Raw genomic sequence first — 20,201 nt, 5'->3', positions numbered from 1 at the left:
AGCATTAATTCTGGATATACTTGGAAGGAGACACCACTAGCTAGATGACGTTTATTTACTAATTTGGTAAATAAATATATCCATACCAATCAATGAACGAAGTTAATACAGCTATTTTCTCTAGAAAAATGAAAAATTCCCACCCATCAATTCCTTGGATGAGCATATAATGCATTTACAACAGACAACTCGAAATATGAAAAAGAAGGGAAAAAAAAGTCATGGAGAGTAGATACCGCCAAAAGAAGATTAGGTGAGGGCACATTTACAAGAATGGGATGGAGCGATGATCTTTCCTTAAAACAGATGGAAGGCATGAAAAACATCATTCAGTTAGCTATTTCCTTGATGAGAGGAACTCAAAGCTTCGTAGGTCATCACGAGAGCCAGTGCCTGCCGCTGCACCACGTGAAAAAGCTGATGGCTTCGGCTCAATGCTGGGCAGAAATTTGTGTGTCGTTGTACTGGATAGACGACCATTGCTTGATACCAATCTGCTAGACCGCCCATCAGTAGCCTCAAGCGATGAGCTCTCATGTCTGCTGCTTGAAATGACCGCTGCTCTCCTTGTAGAGCTCACGTTTCGTGCAGCACGCCCTCTTTCTATATCAAGTTGCTGAAGAAATCAACACATCACAACACAACCATCTTAGTCACTTTAAAATGATGTATATTGACAATATACTCCATCCATCCCCGAAAATAGAAACTTTTGAAATGGCACGGTGTTTAATGCAAGTTTGGGAATGTAAGAGAGAAAAAGAAAAGTGTGTTAGTGGAAAAAGGGTCCCACTTCATTAGAGAGAAAAAAATTCCTTAAATAGAAAGTTTTTATTTCTTGGGGATAGACCAAAAAGGAAAAAAATTCTATTTTTAGGGGACGGAGAGAGTATTAGATTTGAGTATTTGAAGGATTACACTGTCAAACAAGCTCAAAATTGTTTGATACATCAAAGTATATGGTAGATTAGCTTATGTTATGTTTATCTATCTGCTATCATCCAAAGTAAGTACGCCTTAAAGAATCTTAGAAGGGAAAATTAACACACCACATCCCTGGATAAATGAACATCTTCTAGTGTTCTGTGTCTTGAAGGTTCACCAAGACGACCAGCTGAAGTATTTCTCCTAGCAAAAGCTTCAATTGCACCAGAGAATCTGTCTTTCATATCTTGCCCAACTGCAAATAAATGAACGATATACAACGACAATCAGATACTACTAATAGGATGCAAACAATAAAAAGTTTTCAATACGAAACTGAATTGGTTGGTCATAAAATTCAAAATTCTCTTAAGAATCCCCAATGTTTTTTATTTGGCATAATGCACTTTTACACTTTTGATCTCTGAATAATGATAACAATATCATTTTAGTTTCAGGACTGTGGTTTTCTTTCTCTCACAGAAAGAACTAAAGGATAACGACCAAACAAGCACATTTTTTTATGCATGAAAGCACTTACAGATTTCAGCATTTTGGCTATGAGAAACTTCTAGAGGTTGGCTCAAGTTTTTAATAGTAAGAACTCACATTTCAACATGATACAAAGGGTTCCGGTAACTAATTAGGTATGATCCTATAACTTTGTTCATTTTAAAGATCATAATTTAATAATGAATTAATCCTTCTAGACCTGATGTTCTTCTTGGCTTTTCACCAGAGGTTCCAGCAATGGCATTGGCAGACGGATTCTGCAAGCAAATTCACCAGTTTATTCATTTATACTCTGGAAAGAAAGAACAGATAAAGATTAAAAAATGCAACTTTAACCCTTGCTTTGGAACTAGAACCAATCTGAGGATACTTCAATATGGTCCAATCGAACACATAGTCAAACTGGTATCCTGCATGAAAATTTACAACAGTTCAGGCTGAATTACAATATTCTCAAGGAGAAACTTTTAAGCTAGAGCATATACAGAACAGCCTTGCATAATTTAAAGTATCCATTACCTTCACGAATAAATAAATCTTGAAAGAGCTTCTTCAAGTAAGAATAATCTGGTTTGTCCTCAAATCTTAACGCGCGGCAATAGTGAAAATATGAAACGAACTCTGATGGATATGACTTGCATAGTCCCTGCAGTAATTGCACATGAACTGAACCTTTTTATTTACTTAGTAGCATGTAATTCGCGAAAGTAAAAACCAATAATGGAGGACACTTTATAGTCATGGACCAAGATGACAATGTCAGACAGGATTTACGATTTAAGATCAGGGAAAACAATGATGTATCAAACTTCAATCTACTTACTTGAACTGAGTATAGATTTTATAATTTTCTTCTGACTTTCTTTTCCAAGATACTTAAAATTGCTTAAATCAACTAAAGGGGTTCATGCAGCAGTAATGTAAAAAACTGATGTGGATTAATTTGCTGATCTTTGGATACTGAGGCATTAAAAGAAACAGCTGACTCAATAAAGTAACTTTGGAACAACTAAATCTGATTCATAAATCAAGTATATTAAGATTCCAGCTGCAAATTTGGGGTTCTAGCTCAGCACTTAATATTGGAGGACATGCATTTCAAACAAGGACCAAACATGCCAACATGGACTATGGTATGTACCTCTATGGGAGTCAACATTTTCTTCTCACTGATTCTGTCATATTTTTGCTTTTTGGTACAAGCTTTAAGTCCTTGCCAGGGAAGGCTAACAAAAAGAAAATGTAAGTGTGGAACACAAAATCTCAACAACTGTAAAAAATAGCAAAAAAAAATCATCCTAACATGTAGAAATGTCTGCAAACAAAAAAAAAGGTAGGGATCGCCGTCAACCAACCTTCCTCTCAGAAAGTACATCAGGATATAACCAATAGACTCTAAATCATCTCTTCTGCTTTGCTCTGCCAAGCACAGGAGAATCAAAGCAGCTTACAAAAATATTATATCCAATCATTCTCAAGGGGACCATATTGAACAGAAATACTAGTAAACTAGTGCTCTAATGATTCATCACTTACCAACCCCTAGGTGTGTATTAACACTGGCATAGCGAGCAGTTCCGATGAGATTCTTGTTTTCCCTGGATAAGAATTTAAGAGGTACATTCAACAAGTTAACAGATGCAACAACTAAATCGGGACACAGCCACAGATATTACAAAAGCAAATATACCTATAGGGTATGTGCCTATGAGTTTGGAGATCCCTATATTTCTTAGCAAGACCAAAGTCTATTATGTAAACCTGCAGATGAAAACCAGTGTCATTGAAGAATAAGGTACATGCCCCAGCAACACTCACCAAATTCAGTCACAAAATAAAATTGGTCAAATGAATTGAAAAAACAAATAGAAAGCTGGAGAATGAAATTGATAAAACTGGAAGTTCATGTTGGTATTGAAAAGTGATCTAGTATCCGTGATTATGCCTGCTCTAGGTTGAATACACCACGATTGTCAAATTTCATTAATCATTGTGTATCGAATAGTCCAAACAATAGTAAAGAACCAAAGAATGATAGAAATACATGCCTGGTTTGCTTTGCGCCCCAAGCCCATTAAATAATTATCAGGCTTAAGATCACGGTGAAGAAATCCCCTTGAGTGTGTGTACTCCACTCTATTAATCTAAGATCCATCCATAAAATTAGACATTATGGCACAAGTTTATAGCCATAACCGCAAGTTTGATAAGTGAATTGCAAAAAAAAAATCATCTTACTAATTGATCAGCAAGCATTAAACATGTTTTTAAGGAGAATTTCCGGTTACAATAGTTGAAGAGATCCTCCAAACTCGGTCCCAGAAGGTCTATGACCATGATATTATACTCATTCTCAACTCCAAACCATTTCAAGTTGGGTACGCCAGCTACATGAAAACATAGGGCAACAGACTCAATTTCATTTAACTCATGCTCAGAAGAGAATATTTCTACAGTATCACCTCAAGACTCGGGGAAATAAGGGATAAAAGGACAGGACAACAAAATTTTGTACATAAAAGAAAGCAAACATGTGTAGAGCGAAACCAACAAAAGATCACATTCCATTTAGTCCTTTACAGTATCATATCCTCCTCAGGACACAGACAAGATGGCCATAAGGAAGGTGAATGAACTTTTAAACCAATCTTAAATGAACATTATAAAATATGTGAGGCAGAATTACTCAGAGACATTAGACATATCATTATGAATTCTTTAGTACTCCACATATATCTAGACAAGTGCAAATGGGTGAACACCATGACTTCCACTTTCTAAGACTAAACCGCTAATGAGATTATGGTCAATCAGAACTAGCCAAGTAATTCAAACTGAACTTTATCTTAATATTTTTTTATTGGGGGGGGGGGATAGAGACACTTACTTCCTCCCTGTAGAATCATATAAATTTTTGACTCGTAGTGAAGTTGAGGGTGTTTGGTCCTAACAGATTCCTGGTAATCACAGATGTTAGAGAACAGGAAATAACATAATATAAGTGTCATAGAGAAGTAACATAGGAATTTTTTTTGAATAAACGACTCACACTTGAGCAATAAAGAGCTTAAACTAGTCAGAAGTTAAATGTAAAAAAAAATAGATAAAAATTTTGAATTCGAGAATGATAATGAAGAAAGAACATATAAAACGAATAACTGGATAGCGCTGATTAAAAAGTCAGATGTAAATAATCAATTAGTAGATTGCTATGCTCCGAACTCTTCATAAAACTCGGGCAGGTATAATAAGAAGAATAGTGAATTAAACAATAAAACATACCAGCTTGACAGCTAGTTCTTCCCCAGTCTGTATGTTCACACCTACATCGAGAAAAACTCAATTGAAGGAACAAGTTCCTCAACAAAATGGAAATATAACCAAGCGAAGCACTAATCGAGTACCTAAATAGAGTTCACCAAATGAACCACATCCAATTTTCCTCCCAAGCTTAAACCTTCCACCCACAACATGATCCATGGCAACGTCGATTAAGTAGCTCCAGATAAAAACCAGCTCCAATATCTGTTTAATTTCAACCTAAACCCCGAATTTCAAACGCCGTTGGCGCTAAATCGCCCTGACAAAATGTAACACCAACAAAAATAATGATAGTAGGAGTAATAATTATTTTTTCCTCAGGGCTACCTACGTTTACATCCCTGGAACCCCAAGCCGAAGCCCTAGTTGTAAAAAATAGCAGCAATTGGCATTGATCGCATTGATCATATCCGTGCGAAAATGCCAAAATCAAAAAGCGGCAGGGATATGAGGAGGCGATGTTCGTAATCTTTACAGCAGATACATTGATCGAGGAAGGTGGAGAGGATGGAGAAAAAACGAGCGAAAAGTGTGGAAGGGATGGAGGATAACGTGTAGTCGGTAATTTGCGCGCGGGATAGGGAGAGAGAGCATGCAAACATTAATGATTGATTGTAGTGTAGTTGTAGGGAGAGAATTCAGGGAAACAAACCATACTAGTATTACTAGCATTTTCTAATTATTTCAAACCCATGTTTCCATTTTCTAGAATGAAGAATTCACATAATGGTTTGGCAATTTCTAAAAGAGTATGTGTTACAATCGAATAAAAGGAACCGGATGAATTAATGTCATGCTATGATGGAAACTATTATCTTCTGTATATTCAAAAATGAATATAAATAGGTAAATAACCATGAAGGTAATAGTATAGAAAATTTATCTTGATGATCAATACCGGAAGGTGATTGGTGCAACTCTAACTCCAATAATTTGTTTTTTTTCTTTTTCTTAGTTTATGTGTTCTGATTTGATGATATCACTACATTTATATTTATAGGCAGAGAGATACAAACCCTAATATAAACAATTATTGCCCTTTCCATCAAAGTGACTATTTAATTAGGACATTTCTTTTTGACCAAGTAATACCAAAATTAAATCAAATAATTGATCACAATAATTCATGGCAACATCATAATCAACTAAATTCATGGCAATCATAAGAGCATCCTCAGTGGTGCGGATGTCCCGGCGGATATCCTCGCGGACATCCCAAAAACACCTCCTGCCACATTATAAGAACTTCCCAATGCACTGCCACGTCATAAGGACTTCCCACTGCACAGTGGCGGACATCCCCAAGGACATCCCGACGGACTTCCCACAATAATAAAAATTCACAAATTCACTAAATTAAACAATTTACGAAATTAAAATTTCGACACAAATACGGAGAAATTGCAATCACTTTATTAAAAAAAACATACATAGTACAAAAAAAAACAAACATAATTATTTTAAAAAAGTACATAGTTAAAAAAAACTGTTGTCTCACTCCTCGGATTCCCCGCCGCCAGTACCCTCGTCGTCCCCGCCGGTAGTCCCCTCGTCGCCACTAGGGGTGAGCAAAAAAACTGGAAACCGAATATCCGAACCGAACCAAACCGAGATTTTTAAATTCGGTTTGGTTATTTCAGTTTTTCGGTTCGGTTTTGAAAATACCAAAATTTCGGTTTTTAGGTTCGGTTCGGTTCGGGCGAAGAAAAAAACCGAAAAACTGAATAACCGAATTTATTTAATTATTTATATTATATATATGTTACTATTATTTAATTATAACTAAAAGTAAAACCCTAATTGAAAACTCAATAACTCAATGACTCTTAAAACCGGGCCCAAATTAATTATTTTCAGTGGCCCAATTCAATTTTAAAAAAACGACCCAAACTTACTATCAATATTTTCAGTCGATAGTAAGTCGGGCGACTCACCAGACAAGTCGTCCAGGTCCCTCAAGACCGATATATATCGATATATCGGGCGACTTGCCCTTTTACACATGTAAAATATGCAATATATACTTCAAATTACAATAGAGAACAGATGCAGCGCTTGAGGAACTCAAATAATAGACGAGAGAGGAGAGACATAAGAGAGGAAGAGGAACTGGAGCATTACCGGAACTGGAGCATTACCGGAACTAGAGTTCATCCTGAATGAGGAGAGGCGACGGATGAGGCAGGCCGGAGGTGTGTCCAGGAGAGGCGGCGGCGTTCTTCAGTTTCTGGAGGTGGAGGGAGCGTCGGCGACGGCTGCAGTTCTGGAGGAGAAGGACGTGGGGAGGGGGTGTGGGGGATGTATAAAGAAACCCTAATGGGCTGAATAGACACCTACCTGTCCGCCTGGCCCAATCTGGAGTGAAGCCCATTAAGTCGTCCTCGACTCGATCAGGCGACTAATCGGTCGAGTCGCGCGATATATCGGACGACTCGAATGTTAGTCGCCTAAGTCGCATCTGGGTGTGTATCGACCCTTGGCCTACCGATACAGGCGATATATCGCGATATATCGCGATATATCGGACGACTTACAAACATTTAGGGATGTCAGTGTAGCCCGCAACCCGTGGGCTGGCCCGAATAGCCCGCCAAATTTATAGGGTTAGGGCCGGAAATTTCTAGCCCGATAAAATCAAAACCCGATTAGCCCGCACCCGATTAACCCGCAACCCGTTAGGGCCAGACCCGAAAACCCGATGGGCTGGCCCGAAAACCCGATAAAATTTCTATTATTCAATATTTTTACTTATAATTCGACACTTCATTAATTAATTATATAATATATATAACTAAAAAAATAACTTTCAATTTTATATTAAATATAAAAATTATATATTGAAATTTTTATTAATATAAAAATTGATAAATAAATTTAAAACTTCAAATTCACTAAAAAAATATTTAAATTTCTAAAACATACATTAAAATTTCACAAAATATCTCAAATATTAGTATTTGATCATGTTTATGATTGTGTTTAATCATATATCTCAAATATCTCATAATTAAATACTTTACATTTAATAAATATAACTATTTTTCATCATTATTTATTGGATTGATCGCATGTTAATTTTATCGGTAGCAACCCGATTAACCCGTTGGGCTAGCCCGAAACCCGAGCTTTTAGGGTTAGGGTTGAACTTTTATAACCCGAAAGAAATCACAACCCGACTAGCCCGCACCCGATTGGCCCGCAACCCGAGCGGGTTGGCCCGAAACCCGATGGGCCGGCCCGATTGACATCCCTACAAACATTGCCTACTATACTCCCATCCGTCGGCCTACTTCCTCCCTACCACTCCAAAAATCCCCAAATCATCTCAAACCCTAGATCGCCTATATCTCTCTCATCCCTCTCGTCGACGTCGCAGGGCAGCCGCCCTTCCCGCGCCTCGCGGTGGCGTCCCGCAACCTCCGACACCGCCTTCTCCCCACCTCTCTCCGTCTACTTCACCCCTCCTTCATTTCTCCCTCACAAATCAAAATCTCGGTTGAAACGAATAACCCTAACTTCTCTCTCTTCCTCTCAACGAGTCGATCCACTGACTGCCGTTTCGGAGGTACCGTCGTCGAGCTTGGCTTGGAGCTAGCCGATCTCCGCCGACGCCTCAATCGCCGCTTGCTCATCCCACGACCGCCATTGCGTGTCGGGAATCGCCTGCAACCTCGACTCTCCACCGTGATGCTCCGCTGTCGGGTCGCCACTGTCTCGCACGTCGATTTTTCGGTTTTTATTTAATTTCAGTTTTTCGGTTTAATTCTAGTTTTTAAGTTCAGTTTTCGGTTTCCGATTTCGGTTCGGTTTTAATTTTAGGCGAAATTCAGTTTTTTAGGTTCGGTTCGGTTAGGGCGAAAAACCGAACTGAAATCCGAATGCACATCCCTAGTCGCCACTCTCCGCCATGTCTCCCAATCCCAAATCGCACCGCATACTGTTGATGATATCCTTCAGCTACGACCTGTAATGGCGATGGGTCGATGTCCGCCATTCAACCATTGCACGTAACAGTGTTTCATGTTGCGCGACACCGGGCGAGTGAGGGGAGCTCGGGATCGTTTTGGGTAGGAGCTGCCGATTGGGCCTCGGCGGACCCGCTGGCGCTTCCACTCGCCATCCGCACCGCGAACTTTTTCCCCATCGGGCGACGGTGGCGGGCCGACGAAGAAGGTGTCGGGAACTCTGCCTCGGCGGGGGGAGTTCGTGGGAACCAGCACTGCTACTGTACTCCCTGGAAGCGCTGATCTTCGTCCGCTTCGGCCAGCCAGATTCAACACCCGCAGTAAACTTGGCCGAAGACTGCACCACAAGATACACCTCCCAATATTTGAATTCCCCGAAGCCCGCCGCAACGTCTATGAACTGATGGTGAGACAGAAGCTTCACATCCTCGGCAGACATGCCACTGGTTGCCGAGCAGAGGTTGTTTGTGTAAATGCCGGCGAATTGGCTGAGCTGCCTCTTCAGCCGCTCCCACTGTTTCCGGCATTGCTCTCCATTGTGAGGCTTCCCCCCTGGCGGTTTGAATTGGAGGTAGCTTTGGCTAATGCTCCACCACATCCTGTCGATCTGCTGGTTAGCCCCGATATATGGATCCTGCACTATACTGATCCATGCCTTCGCAAGCGCGATGCACTCCTCTGTGCTCCAAACAGTCCTCTTTTTCCCGCTGGATCCCTCCCCCACCTCAGCGGCCACCGCCTCACATCGTACCCCGCCGCAGGCGAGGTAGTGCCCCGTCCCCTGCCCCTCCATCTCCTTGTCCTCCCCCTGCTCCCTGTCGCCGTTGGTGCGTCTGTGGGAGAATCCCGGATCGGAGATAGCCCCAACTCCTCCATCGAGAACATCTCGATGCCAGTGAACTGAGTCTCGAGAGGAGAACTCGGTGGATTTTCCGTCGACAGAAAATCCATATAGGGGCGCTAGACATTGTCCACCGGTGATTGGGGGACCCCCTGCATACCCCCCCCCCCCCCCGCGCGCAGCGACATGCGAGCCTTGCATCATCCCCGAGCATCTGGGGTGGCATCATCCCCGGCATTGTGGTCATTTCGCCACTCACCCCAGACATTTTGAGCATTTGGGGCATCATCTCATACCAAGGCAGGTACATGTTGTAGTACCCGGGCATCATCCCCGCCGTCATTTGGGGTTGGGGCATTATCCCAGCCATTCCGGACATTGTGGCGGACATTGGGGTACTTCCGCCAACGGGAAAGATCGGTCCCTGTGACTCACTCGTGGTGGGGGAATCACTATCGTGGTGCTCCATTTATCTTCCAAAGAAAAGTATTTAGAGAGAGAGAGAGATACTCGTTAATACAAGTGGGGTGAATGAAATGAAATTCAACGAGCCGTATTTATAGAATTTTCGAAAAAATATAATAAAATAATCAGGACGTCCGCGCGGACGTCCGTGGGGTCAACGCAATGGCGGACATCCCGGGAACGCTGCGAAACTCCGATGTCCGCAGCGGAAGTCCGTATCCTCGTCACCTTTGCACAATGGCGGACGTCCCGAGCGGACGACCGTCGGGACGGGCGCCATTGCAGATGCTCTAATTATATACTTCATCTGTCTCGCTTTAGGAGTCCCGGTTGATCAATTTCATGCGTCCCGCTTTAAGAGTCCCGGTTGGGATAAACTAATAAAAATGCTTACAATTCAATTTAAAAGGTCTTAAAAGTGGGTCCCAATATCCACTACAACATTTATTTATTACACACTCAAACACTTTCTTAAAACATGTGCCAAAAGTGGGTGGGTCTCAATATCTACTACGACATTTATTTATTACACACTCAAACAGTTCTTAAAATATGTGTCTGACTCAATCGGGACTCTTAAAGCGGGACGGAGGGAGTATATTCTTGACTAAATCAATGCTAATCAAGACATTATACATATATATCTCAATTTTTGTTAATAAGTAACATATATATTAGTCAACAATTAATTACTAACTAGGAAACGTTTTATTCAAATCAATATATTCAATTAATAGCTAATTAATTAGGGAAAAATGTATTTTCTTATACCAAGTTAATGTGCTCCTATTATATTAAAAATCTAATTCTATTTAGGATTTTATCGTATGTAACATACGTGAGACATAAAACTTACATGCTAAATATGAAAGCACGGTCTGTGACGGCCGATACTACACTTGGTATGTATGACATGATTGGTTATGCACACCAAACGTAGTTAGAGCATCCTATAGGGCGCCCTATGCTCTGCCACATCATCATTCTAACCTCCTACCCTTCCACCTGCAGTGGGACGCCCTAAAGTCCGCCCTATAGTTTTAACTACTATTTTGTTAATTAATTTTTTATGTTTTGAAATATGTCATGCAAAATTATAAAAAAGCACCACGATGAAAGACAAATCCTACATTATTAATTAAAAAAAAGTTACAAGAGTTAGAAATAAAAAACAAGTTCACTACAGATAATAGGAAGAACATACTCTACATCATTCCCAGCTTACGGCGCAGATCATTGATCATCCACTTGAGGTATTCGGCTTTGCCTGGGTCCTCGCACCGCATGAGGGCGTGGTGCGTGTCCAACAATGTCCTCCGGTTGGCGGCCGCCACCAACTCTACGTAGACATGTCCTGCAGCCGAAGTCGGGGCTGGGGCCTATGAGGATGTCGCCTTCACCTTGCCCTTGTTCTTGGCAGCCTTGCTGCCAATGGGACGCCAGGAGGACATTGATGTGCCGAAACTCTCATCCTCGTACATCGGCTGGTTGAGGTCCATCGGAGGTGCGCCGCTGTCGCTGCTCGTATAATTACCGGCGGCGGTGTTCTTCGCCCTCTTCGCCGCAGCCGATAGGGGCAGAATCCCTACTTGGAACTTCTGTTTGTCCTTCAAGAGAAGCCATGAGTTGTAATGCTTGAAATCGTCGTACAATGAAATGTAAGACGTAACCGCTTTATCGCGGACATCCGTCAAACTCTCACCGCTACCCTTCTCCCTCAAGCACTTCTCGTACTCATTGGAGAACAAATTGACCTGCTTCTTCACCTGATCCCAGTGCTTGCGGAGCTGCTCCCTATGGCGCTTGTAGGCGGCCTCGTTGTAGCGATCAACGATGGGCTCTCAGTACGCGATTTTGCTTTTGGTTGTTGGCAAACACCGGGTCCTCTGAAATATCAATCCAACACCTCGTCAAGACGATGGTTGCATCCGGGTTGTAGTTCGTCCTCCCTGGGGCGAACTCTTCATTCTTCTCCGAAGCGGCAACTTCTGGGCCTTTTGCCTATTCCGCTCTTCTTGGTGGTGGAGCCCGAGGGTGCGGCGGCGGAGCCAGAGGCGCGGCGAGGTGGGGCGGGGGCGCGGGTGGGAGACGGCTCCATGTCTGACAGCCCATACGAATCCGTGCTGAAATCGGGATCGTACTGGGTGTCGGATTCGAAGGGCCGGTATTCATCAAGGTCTGTACCCTGCCATCGTGCACCACCACCGAACATCGGACTATTCGGACTTGGGTAATCACCGGGATTCATTGTGGTGTATGGAAGAGTGAGATAGAGAATAGAGAACGAGATAGAGAATAAGATTGAATGGAAGAGTGAAAGGAAGTATAAAATGATGTATATATATAAACGTTGAAGAATTAAAAAAAACGCGTTGCATCGTCCGTGTCGCTCGCAGTGGGGCGGACGATACTGCGGACGATGCGTGGTCGAAGGGTCATCGTCCGCGAACGATGTATAGGGCGCAGACGATGGATTAGCCATCGTCCGCATGGCTACAGTGGCGGACGATAGTCCGCTTGATACATCGGGCGGATTATCATCCGCTTCACTATGGATGCTCTTATGCTCAATATCATTCAGCCTAAAAACTACACGCAATCTTAAATCAAGAACATAGTATACAATTAGTAACTTATAGCTACACACATTTGGAGCATAATTATATCTCAAATTAAATGACATGTGTGGGGGCATCAATTGTAAATCCTCACCCAATTGATCTTGCGCGCATGACTAGCGTTCATTTAACTATGTGTTTGCAAATGACGAAATATCTTGACTTTGATGAATGTTTGATAACATAAACCCCATAACTTAACATACTATTTATTCACAATGTTGTAACTACATTCTTCTTGTTGAAGAATACTGCATCCTAACACAATTATATATACATATACTCTCTTGACAAATAATGACCATAAATCAACTATGATGTTATAAACTGATGAAACTGTTACTCATAATAAATATGTCATGATATTTCAAATAATTTAAAGAAAATATGTTTTATACTCCGTCCGTTCCACAAGAATATACACTCTTTCATTTTTAGTTCATACCCAAGAATATATACACTTTCCAATCTTGAACATCTCCTTTGTATTCAATTTTTCTATAAATCGAAAGGAAAAGTATTTGGCGGCACGCATCGCGCCACGTGGTCCCCATATCTGACGAGCGATGCTTCGGCCAGGTCAACAGTTTGCTTCTGAAAATCAGAGGTATAAAACCCCAAAAATATAAGAAAATTAAAAACCGGAAAACTATTTTTCTTTACCGCGGGGATCGATCTCCAACGAAGCCAAGAAGCTTAGCCGCCTCAGCTACTGTAGTCGATAACAACAATATTGCGATCATCCACTTTTCAATAATTTTCTCAAAATTTTGAATAGTTGTTCGTTTGCTTGAATTTATTCGAGAAATTTGCAGGTGAAAGGTCTTGAAAATTTTCTTCTTTGGAGATCGATAGTGCGTGAGAGCTCTTTCCTCATTTAATTTTATGTTTCGTCGATCAGCTGTAGCGGGTGGTTTGAGATTATTGGAAAATTGGAGTGAATAGCGTTCTTATTCGCGGGCATTCGAGCATCAATTGTTATACATGTTGCTGTTTTATGCATTTGTAGTTTGGTTGAGTGAATTGCTTGTTGTTTGCTTCAGAGACTCTCGACTGATATTAGAGGATTTTTCGGTTGGAATTTTAATTAATTCTAACTTGCACAATGGCTAATTTGTCAAGTGCAAATACAGTATCAGTTTTCATGTTGCTTAATAGTGAACAAATCATGTGATTGCAGGTGACGCAGTTCAATGGAAGAAGAGGAAGAGGACAGGATTTTATTGAGCACTTTAGGCGTCACGTCAGCCAATCCTTTAGATATTGAGCGTGACCTCATAGAGAAGGTTGTATTTGTGTATCGTATGCTATTTCCTCATCTAAAAAGGCTATCTTTTCCAGTTGTGTGCTAACCATGATGCCAATGTATTTGTCTTTGCAAATGTTGCCAGTTGTGTGCCTCAATTATGGTATTTGAATGTATTCATGATAGAATACTAATTTTATTACAATGGCGATTGCTTTGAAATTCCTTTTATCTCAAGAGATATAGGGGGTGATGTAGTAAATTTGTTTGCTGGTCCTTCTACTCCCATATCCACATTGCTGAAGTGTTTTCTACTATGATTCACTACTGGAGACATTTTGTTCCTTTCATCAACTTATGCAGAATTTTGTTGTCATTTGTAAGCCAAGAACCTTGCATGACAGCGAGCGTACATCCAAAACTGAACTACTGTGAAATTTCTGAAAATCATTGGAAATTATATATTTGCATTGCCCCAAATTTATGCATGAAGTGGGGCACTTTGTTTGTACGTTTTGCTAAAGTGTATACGTAGACTAGTACACACATGAAATATTTTTACTTTGAATTGATAAAATTTTTGTGTGGATAGGCGAGAGAAGATGCAGAAGACTCTCATAAAGTTACTGCAGACATTGAGGAACATGACGCTGTAAAGAGCAATGGGACCTCATCCCATGGCCATGGTAACATGGTTAACAAATTGAGGGCAGTTAACCTTGAATTAGATGCTGTTAGATCTGCTGTAGAACAGTTAGAGGACTTCAAGAGAGACAAGGATCAAGTTTTGGATGAGGATGACAAGACAGGGCAGGATAATGCAGAAGGGGATACAATTGTTCGTCAGTCATCATCAAGTGTGACCCTTCAGCATGCTCTTGCCACAGATCGATTAGACACCCTGCTAAAAACGAGGGCTCAGCTTGAGAAAGAGATCTCAGAATCTTCTAAGAGTAACCAAGATGATGACAGGTTAATAAGAAGCCTCCTAAAAGAAGCGCCCAAATCTAAGCGAGGATTGAAAGAGGTTGATAATATAAGCCGTAATAAGAACAAGCGGCTTAAAAAAGTTTCAGTAGATGATGACGATGATGATTTTGAAGCAATTTTGAATGCAACATCTGCTGGGTTTGTGGAGACTGTGAGTGATTTTCTTTATGTTCTTCTTGATTTTTGTCAAGTATACCACCTGAAGTGTATCTAGATATTAGCCTTAAAGTTAGCTAATGCATCAATGCTCATGTTCTAGGAAAGGGATGAGCTAATTCGGAAAGGAATTTTAACTCCTTTTCACAAACTTAAAGGATATGAACGTCCTATCCATGAACCTGGATCATCCAGTATGCACGTAGCATCTGAGGACCCAATGGAATATAATGATCTTGCTTCCTCAAGCATAGCCAGGGCTGTCCAGTCAATTTCGAATGCCTCAAAAGCACGCCCGGCTACCAAAATGCTTGATCCTGAAGCAGTACCGAAACTTGACCCACCCAGCTTCCCATTTCAAAGACTTCAGATTCCTTTGAAGATCCCTCATTCCCTCAAAACAGAATCAGACAAGGTCAAAGAAATTACAAGAACGAAAAGAAGGCCTCAACCTGGGAAGAAATGGAAAAGGTTGATTTCCCGTGAGGAAAAGCTCGAGGAAGAAGGTGGTATGCCAAGGCTACAATGTATTTGTTTGTTCTTTGTGTTCGCTGCTCACATTAGTTGGAAAAGCTTTATATGAGATTATATACTAGTTCTAGTCTGTCTCAAGTTCCATTCATTTTTATAAGTTATTTTCTCTGTGTTTCCAGTTGTTTGTCTTCTTTATAATTACGTCTAGTTTTTTCTTCCCCTTCCGTGACTAATCTTCTGAGAATTTATTTACTTACTTATGAAGATTTGAAGACTTCCAGTAACAGAGATGATAACCTTGATGGTGTAGAAGTTGTGGATGATGAGGAATCTTCATTTGTTATGCTTGAGGGGGGATTAAAAATCCCAGAAATAATTTTTAGCAAACTTTTTGACTATCAGAAGGTTGGTGTCCAATGGTTATGGGAACTTCATTGTCAAAGAGCAGGTGGAATAATTGGGGATGAGATGGGCCTTGGTAAAACAATACAGATCTTGGCCTTTCTCGGATCATTGCATTTCAGTGGATTGTACAAACCCAGCATTATTATTTGTCCAGTCACACTCCTACGGCAGTGGAAGCGAGAAGCTAAGAAATGGTACCCAGACTTTCATGTGGAGTTATTACATGATTCTGCACAGGAAACACCTTGTAGAAAAAAGCAACCAAGATCAAGTGACAGTGATAGTGATTCTGATGATTTGAGTGATGGTGATTATGAAGAAAAATCATCGTCAAAAAGCACTAACAAGTGGGATTCTTTGATAAATCGTGTCATGAGATCAGAGTCTGGACTACTGATAACCACGTATGAGCAACTTCGCCTGCAAGGGGATAAATTGCTTGATATTGAATGGGGCTATGCAGTTTTAGATGAAGGACATCGAATTCGGAATCCAAATGCTGAGGTTACTCTTGTTTGCAAACAGTTGCAGACTGTTCATCGTGTAATAATGACTGGTGCTCCTATTCAGAACAAGCTATCTGAGTTGTGGTCTTTATTTGATTTTGTGTTCCCTGGGAAATTGGGTGTCTTGCCAGTGTTTGAGGCAGAGTTTGCAGTTCCCATATCTGTTGGTGGTTACACCAATGCAACTCCATTACAAGTATCCACTGCCTACAGGTGCTTTCAGCTTTGTAGCATGTTTCACTAGATTTGTTGTAGAATTCAGCTGTTGAGCGTGCATGTGACTCTTATGATTGGTTAGTCAGTTGTGTTATTAGCCTTCTAGAAGTTGCAAGAATTAGATGAGAAGTAATCTGTGTAGGAAATATAAATACTTGAAAGCATAAAAAAAGAGTTTTATCATTGTACCGGAGTCTTAGTACTTGACATTCCATATTTGGTCCTGTCTAAGTAAGCTGTTTTTAATGACCAATCACCTGAGTAAATGAATGGTAAAGAGTATCAGTTTGAAATTAGGCTGCCACAATTGTCACAGTATCTACCTTGGTGTTTGCTTTGTCTCTCCATTTCTCCTCTTTGATGATTGATTATGGTTTTTGCAGATGTGCTGTTGTCCTACGTGACTTAATCTTGCCTTATCTCCTGCGTCGAATGAAGGCAGATGTAGATGCTCACCTTACAAAGAAGACTGAACATGTCCTCTTCTGCAGTCTTACTCATGAGCAGAGATCTGTGTATCGTGCTTTTCTTGCTAGCTCAGAAGTTGAACAAATTTTTGATGGAAGCAGAAACTCTTTATATGGAATTGATGTTATGCGTAAAATTTGTAACCATCCCGACCTTCTTGAGAGAGAACATTCTCATGGAAATCCAGATTATGGGAATTTCAAACGCAGTGGAAAAATGAAGGTTGTTGCTGAAGTACTTAATGCATGGAAAGAACAGGGACACCGCGTTCTTCTTTTTGCACAAACAACTCAGATGCTTGACATCATGGAGAATTTTCTTGTTGCCAGTGGCTATATTTATAGGAGAATGGATGGTATGACTCCTGTGAAACAGAGAATGGCTCTGATAGACGAGTTTAACAATACAGATGATGTATTCATTTTCATTTTAACAACCAAGGTTGGTGGTCTGGGAACAAATTTGACTGGTGCTAACAGAGTGATAATCTTTGACCCTGACTGGAATCCCTCAACAGATATGCAGGTATGCATTTGTCTGTTCTTAGGTCAGTTTGCATAAATTTCTTGAAATAGGGGCCTAAGTTTTTACTTATATTCTTGAATGTTTGTTCCCATAAGTAAACATGGAATGCTTCTATAAAGTTCTTTCATGAGTTTGAGTGGTCGAGTTTCTACTTCAATGTTGATGTGTGTTCCGAGTCTGAATATGAAGAAGTAAGTTTGATTGATTTGTCCAATTGAAATACTTGAAACCAACATATAACTTTTTATGGTCTGAATCAGGCTAGAGAACGTGCTTGGCGTATTGGTCAGAAAAAAGACGTAACAGTCTATAGATTGATTACTCGTGGAACCATTGAAGAGAAGGTTTATCAGAGGCAGATATATAAGCATTTCCTGACAAATAAGATATTGAAGAATCCGCAGCAGAGAAGATTTTTTAAAGCCCGTGACATGAAGGATCTTTTCATATTGAATGATGATGGCGATGGTGGCTCTACTGAAACATCTAGCATTTTTAGTCAGATATCTCACAAAGTAAATATTGTTCGAGCTAGCAATGATAAGCAGGATGAGTCGATTCCCTTGAAACCTAGCACATCCAAAACTGATGCTTTAACAATTGATTTAGAAAACGAGGTAGGTAAAGACATTGGTCAAGACAAAGCCAGTTGCAGTGATGTGAAAGCAGATGAAGAAACGAACTTTTTGCAGACTCTCTTTGATACCCACGGGATTCATGTGAGTTCCTAATTGCTAGCCTCATTTATTTATCTGGTATTTAATGTCTTCTATAAAAACAGTACTATGACTTGTTGGCCTTAAATAGGAGTATCATAAACAACTTTTTTCTGAGAAGAAGGATAAATATAGTGATGGAATACTGTTAGTATTTTAAGGGTAAATTTATCCTGAGGGAAAAAAGTTGGTCAAAAAAATTGCAAACTTTTCAAAAGCAGTTTATGTGATGGATTTTTAGAAAGTACCAACTTCTGCTTCATTTTTGTTTGTTCTCTTTGTCCTACTATTCTGTGCTGAGTCCTTGTAAAAGTGTTACTAGAATATTAATTGTCATGCTGTTTTCTGACAATAAATTGAATGATTATGTTACATATTGCCTTATGTTCTTTGCCCTGCCTAGAATAGAAATGATTTCATATTATTACTGTTTATATCTTCACCGACCATTTAGATATTTAAACATATGTTATATGATACTTTTAGCTGAAATTAAGCATGTTGTTTCATTAATCATTTTCATTGGACTGTTGCCCATTTCCCCCTTATGATTGGTTGAATTTTCTAGAGTGCTGTAAACCATGATGCAATTATGAATGTAAATGATGAAGAGAAGATGAAGCTCGAGGAGGAGGCCTCAAAGGTTGCCCAAAGAGCCTCTGAAGCATTGCGACAATCACGAATGCTCCGGAACCGAGAAAATATAACCGTTCCAACTTGGACTGGAAAATCAGGAGCTGCTGGTGCACCATCATCAGTGAGGAGGAAATTTGGCTCCACAGTTAATTCCCACTTGGTGACTTCGAGGCAGTCAGAAGTAGTTTCAAATAATGGTGCCAGCAAGTTAAATAGATTTGCTGCTGGTGCGTCTTCTGGTGAGGCCTTATCTTCAGGAGAGTTGTTAGCTAGGTTAAAAAGAAACCAAGAACAAGCTGTCAGTGATGGTCTTGAACATCAGCTAGCTATTGGCACACCTTCCAATGGAAGAGAACGGTCTGCAGCTAACGGTCATTCTAGATCAGCAAGCAACACTGTAGTACTTCCAGAACTTCTAATTCGTCAAATCTGTTCTTTCATTCAGCGACAAGGTGGGAGCTCAACTTCAGCCACCATAGTGGATCACTTCAAAGACAGGATACCTTCAAAAGATTTGCCTTTGTTCAAGAGTCTTCTCAAGGAGATAGCTTCATTGGAGAAAAACCCTAGTGGATCATATTGGGTTCTGAAGCCAGAATATCATGATCAATGATGTCCCGAGGCTGTTCTTCTTGGAAATCTTCTTCCGTTTCACGATTAAATGGGACACTCATATTTGCTGAACTAACAGGAACACCACCCTCTGGACAACGTTTTTGATGTACAGTGAACATTACTTTGGCCTTTAGTCATTCATTGCCACACACCAGGTGGTTAAAGTGAAGTTATCTTCACAGTTTTGAGTAAATTTTTTCTGGCTTGGTGCGGTGCTGGGATTGTTAGCATGTCGCAGATTCTCATCTTCTCGTATAAATTCATTTTAAGTTGATTAAGTACTTCCGAAGATGATTTGTTGTTGTGTTCAGAGTCTTCATGTGATGAATATCATGTCGTGAGCAACGAATGATACTAGTGCTTTTGGAGATGTTGAAGATTTTGGTAAAATTACAAATTGTGAATTTATGTGGTGTAGAGAATGGAAATATGAGGGCTATTGCAAGTTTAAAATTTTGAAACTTGAAGGGCACTATGAAGTGTTGGGTTAGGGGATTTGAGATCTGTCAATATACATTTGAATATCTAAAAAAATATTCATTTTCGCTTAGTGTGCTAGTGTGCCAAAAATACATGCACCCAAAATGAAAATTTCCATTTT

General features: G+C 40.3%; 2 protein-coding genes across 9 annotated transcripts; one reads left to right on the top strand and one right to left on the bottom strand.

The window, feature by feature from the left end:
* Positions 1-41: 41 nt before the first annotated feature.
* LOC121798636 (casein kinase 1-like protein 10) lies at positions 42-5,703 on the bottom strand. Of its 2 annotated transcripts, XM_042197733.1 has the most exons (15): positions 5,090-5,351; positions 4,842-4,977; positions 4,720-4,760; positions 4,325-4,394; positions 3,676-3,824; positions 3,486-3,581; positions 3,128-3,198; positions 2,974-3,035; positions 2,793-2,856; positions 2,579-2,663; positions 1,957-2,083; positions 1,774-1,847; positions 1,637-1,694; positions 1,050-1,180; positions 42-616 (listed from the first exon to the last, which is right to left on the bottom strand). In XM_042197733.1, the coding sequence occupies exons 2-15, from the start codon at positions 4,915-4,917 to the stop codon at positions 338-340; spliced, it is 1,383 nt and encodes a 460-aa protein (XP_042053667.1). In that variant the 5' UTR covers positions 4,918-4,977; positions 5,090-5,351; the 3' UTR covers positions 42-337. The 2 variants fall into 2 exon arrangements, with proteins under 2 accessions (XP_042053667.1, XP_042053666.1); XM_042197732.1 differs by having other exon boundaries at positions 1,780-1,847; positions 4,842-5,703.
* A 7,593-nt stretch (positions 5,704-13,296) lies between these two features.
* Positions 13,297-19,878, top strand: LOC121798634 (protein CHROMATIN REMODELING 8-like). Of its 7 annotated transcripts, none has more exons than XM_042197728.1 (8): positions 13,297-13,462; positions 13,828-13,933; positions 14,486-15,034; positions 15,143-15,566; positions 15,779-16,637; positions 17,024-17,633; positions 17,894-18,352; positions 18,918-19,878. In XM_042197728.1, the coding sequence occupies exons 2-8, from the start codon at positions 13,841-13,843 to the stop codon at positions 19,596-19,598; spliced, it is 3,675 nt and encodes a 1,224-aa protein (XP_042053662.1). In that variant the 5' UTR covers positions 13,297-13,462; positions 13,828-13,840; the 3' UTR covers positions 19,599-19,878. The 7 variants fall into 7 exon arrangements, with proteins under 7 accessions (XP_042053662.1, XP_042053661.1, XP_042053660.1 ...); XM_042197727.1 differs by having other exon boundaries at positions 13,549-13,933; XM_042197726.1 differs by having other exon boundaries at positions 13,297-13,501.
* Positions 19,879-20,201: the final 323 nt, after the last annotated feature.

The sequence above is a fragment of the Salvia splendens genome, chromosome 4 (assembly GCF_004379255.2).
Source record: "Salvia splendens isolate huo1 chromosome 4, SspV2, whole genome shotgun sequence".
NCBI lineage: Eukaryota > Viridiplantae > Streptophyta > Magnoliopsida > Lamiales > Lamiaceae > Salvia > Salvia splendens.
This window is presented reverse-complemented; position numbering and strand designations above follow the sequence as displayed.

What these genes read in the sequence shown, in the direction of transcription:
- LOC121798636 (XM_042197733.1), bottom strand. Translation starts at nt 4,917, where the DNA reads ATGGATCATGTTGTGGGTGGAAGGTTTAAGCTTGGGAGGAAAATTGGA. An exon ending in TATGATTCTACAGGGAGGAA is followed by an intron (nt 3,825 to 4,324) that starts GTAAGTGTCTCT and finishes GTTTTCATGTAG; the next exon opens with CTGGCGTACCCAACTTGAAA. An exon ending in TAATGCTTGCTGATCAATTA is followed by an intron (nt 3,582 to 3,675) that starts GTAAGATGATTT and finishes GATGGATCTTAG; the next exon opens with ATTAATAGAGTGGAGTACAC.
- LOC121798634 (XM_042197728.1), top strand. Translation starts at nt 13,841, where the DNA reads ATGGAAGAAGAGGAAGAGGACAGGATTTTATTGAGCACTTTAGGCGTC. An exon ending in CTGCTGGGTTTGTGGAGACT is followed by an intron (nt 15,035 to 15,142) that starts GTGAGTGATTTT and finishes CTCATGTTCTAG; the next exon opens with GAAAGGGATGAGCTAATTCG. An exon ending in CAAGTATCCACTGCCTACAG is followed by an intron (nt 16,638 to 17,023) that starts GTGCTTTCAGCT and finishes TGGTTTTTGCAG; the next exon opens with ATGTGCTGTTGTCCTACGTG.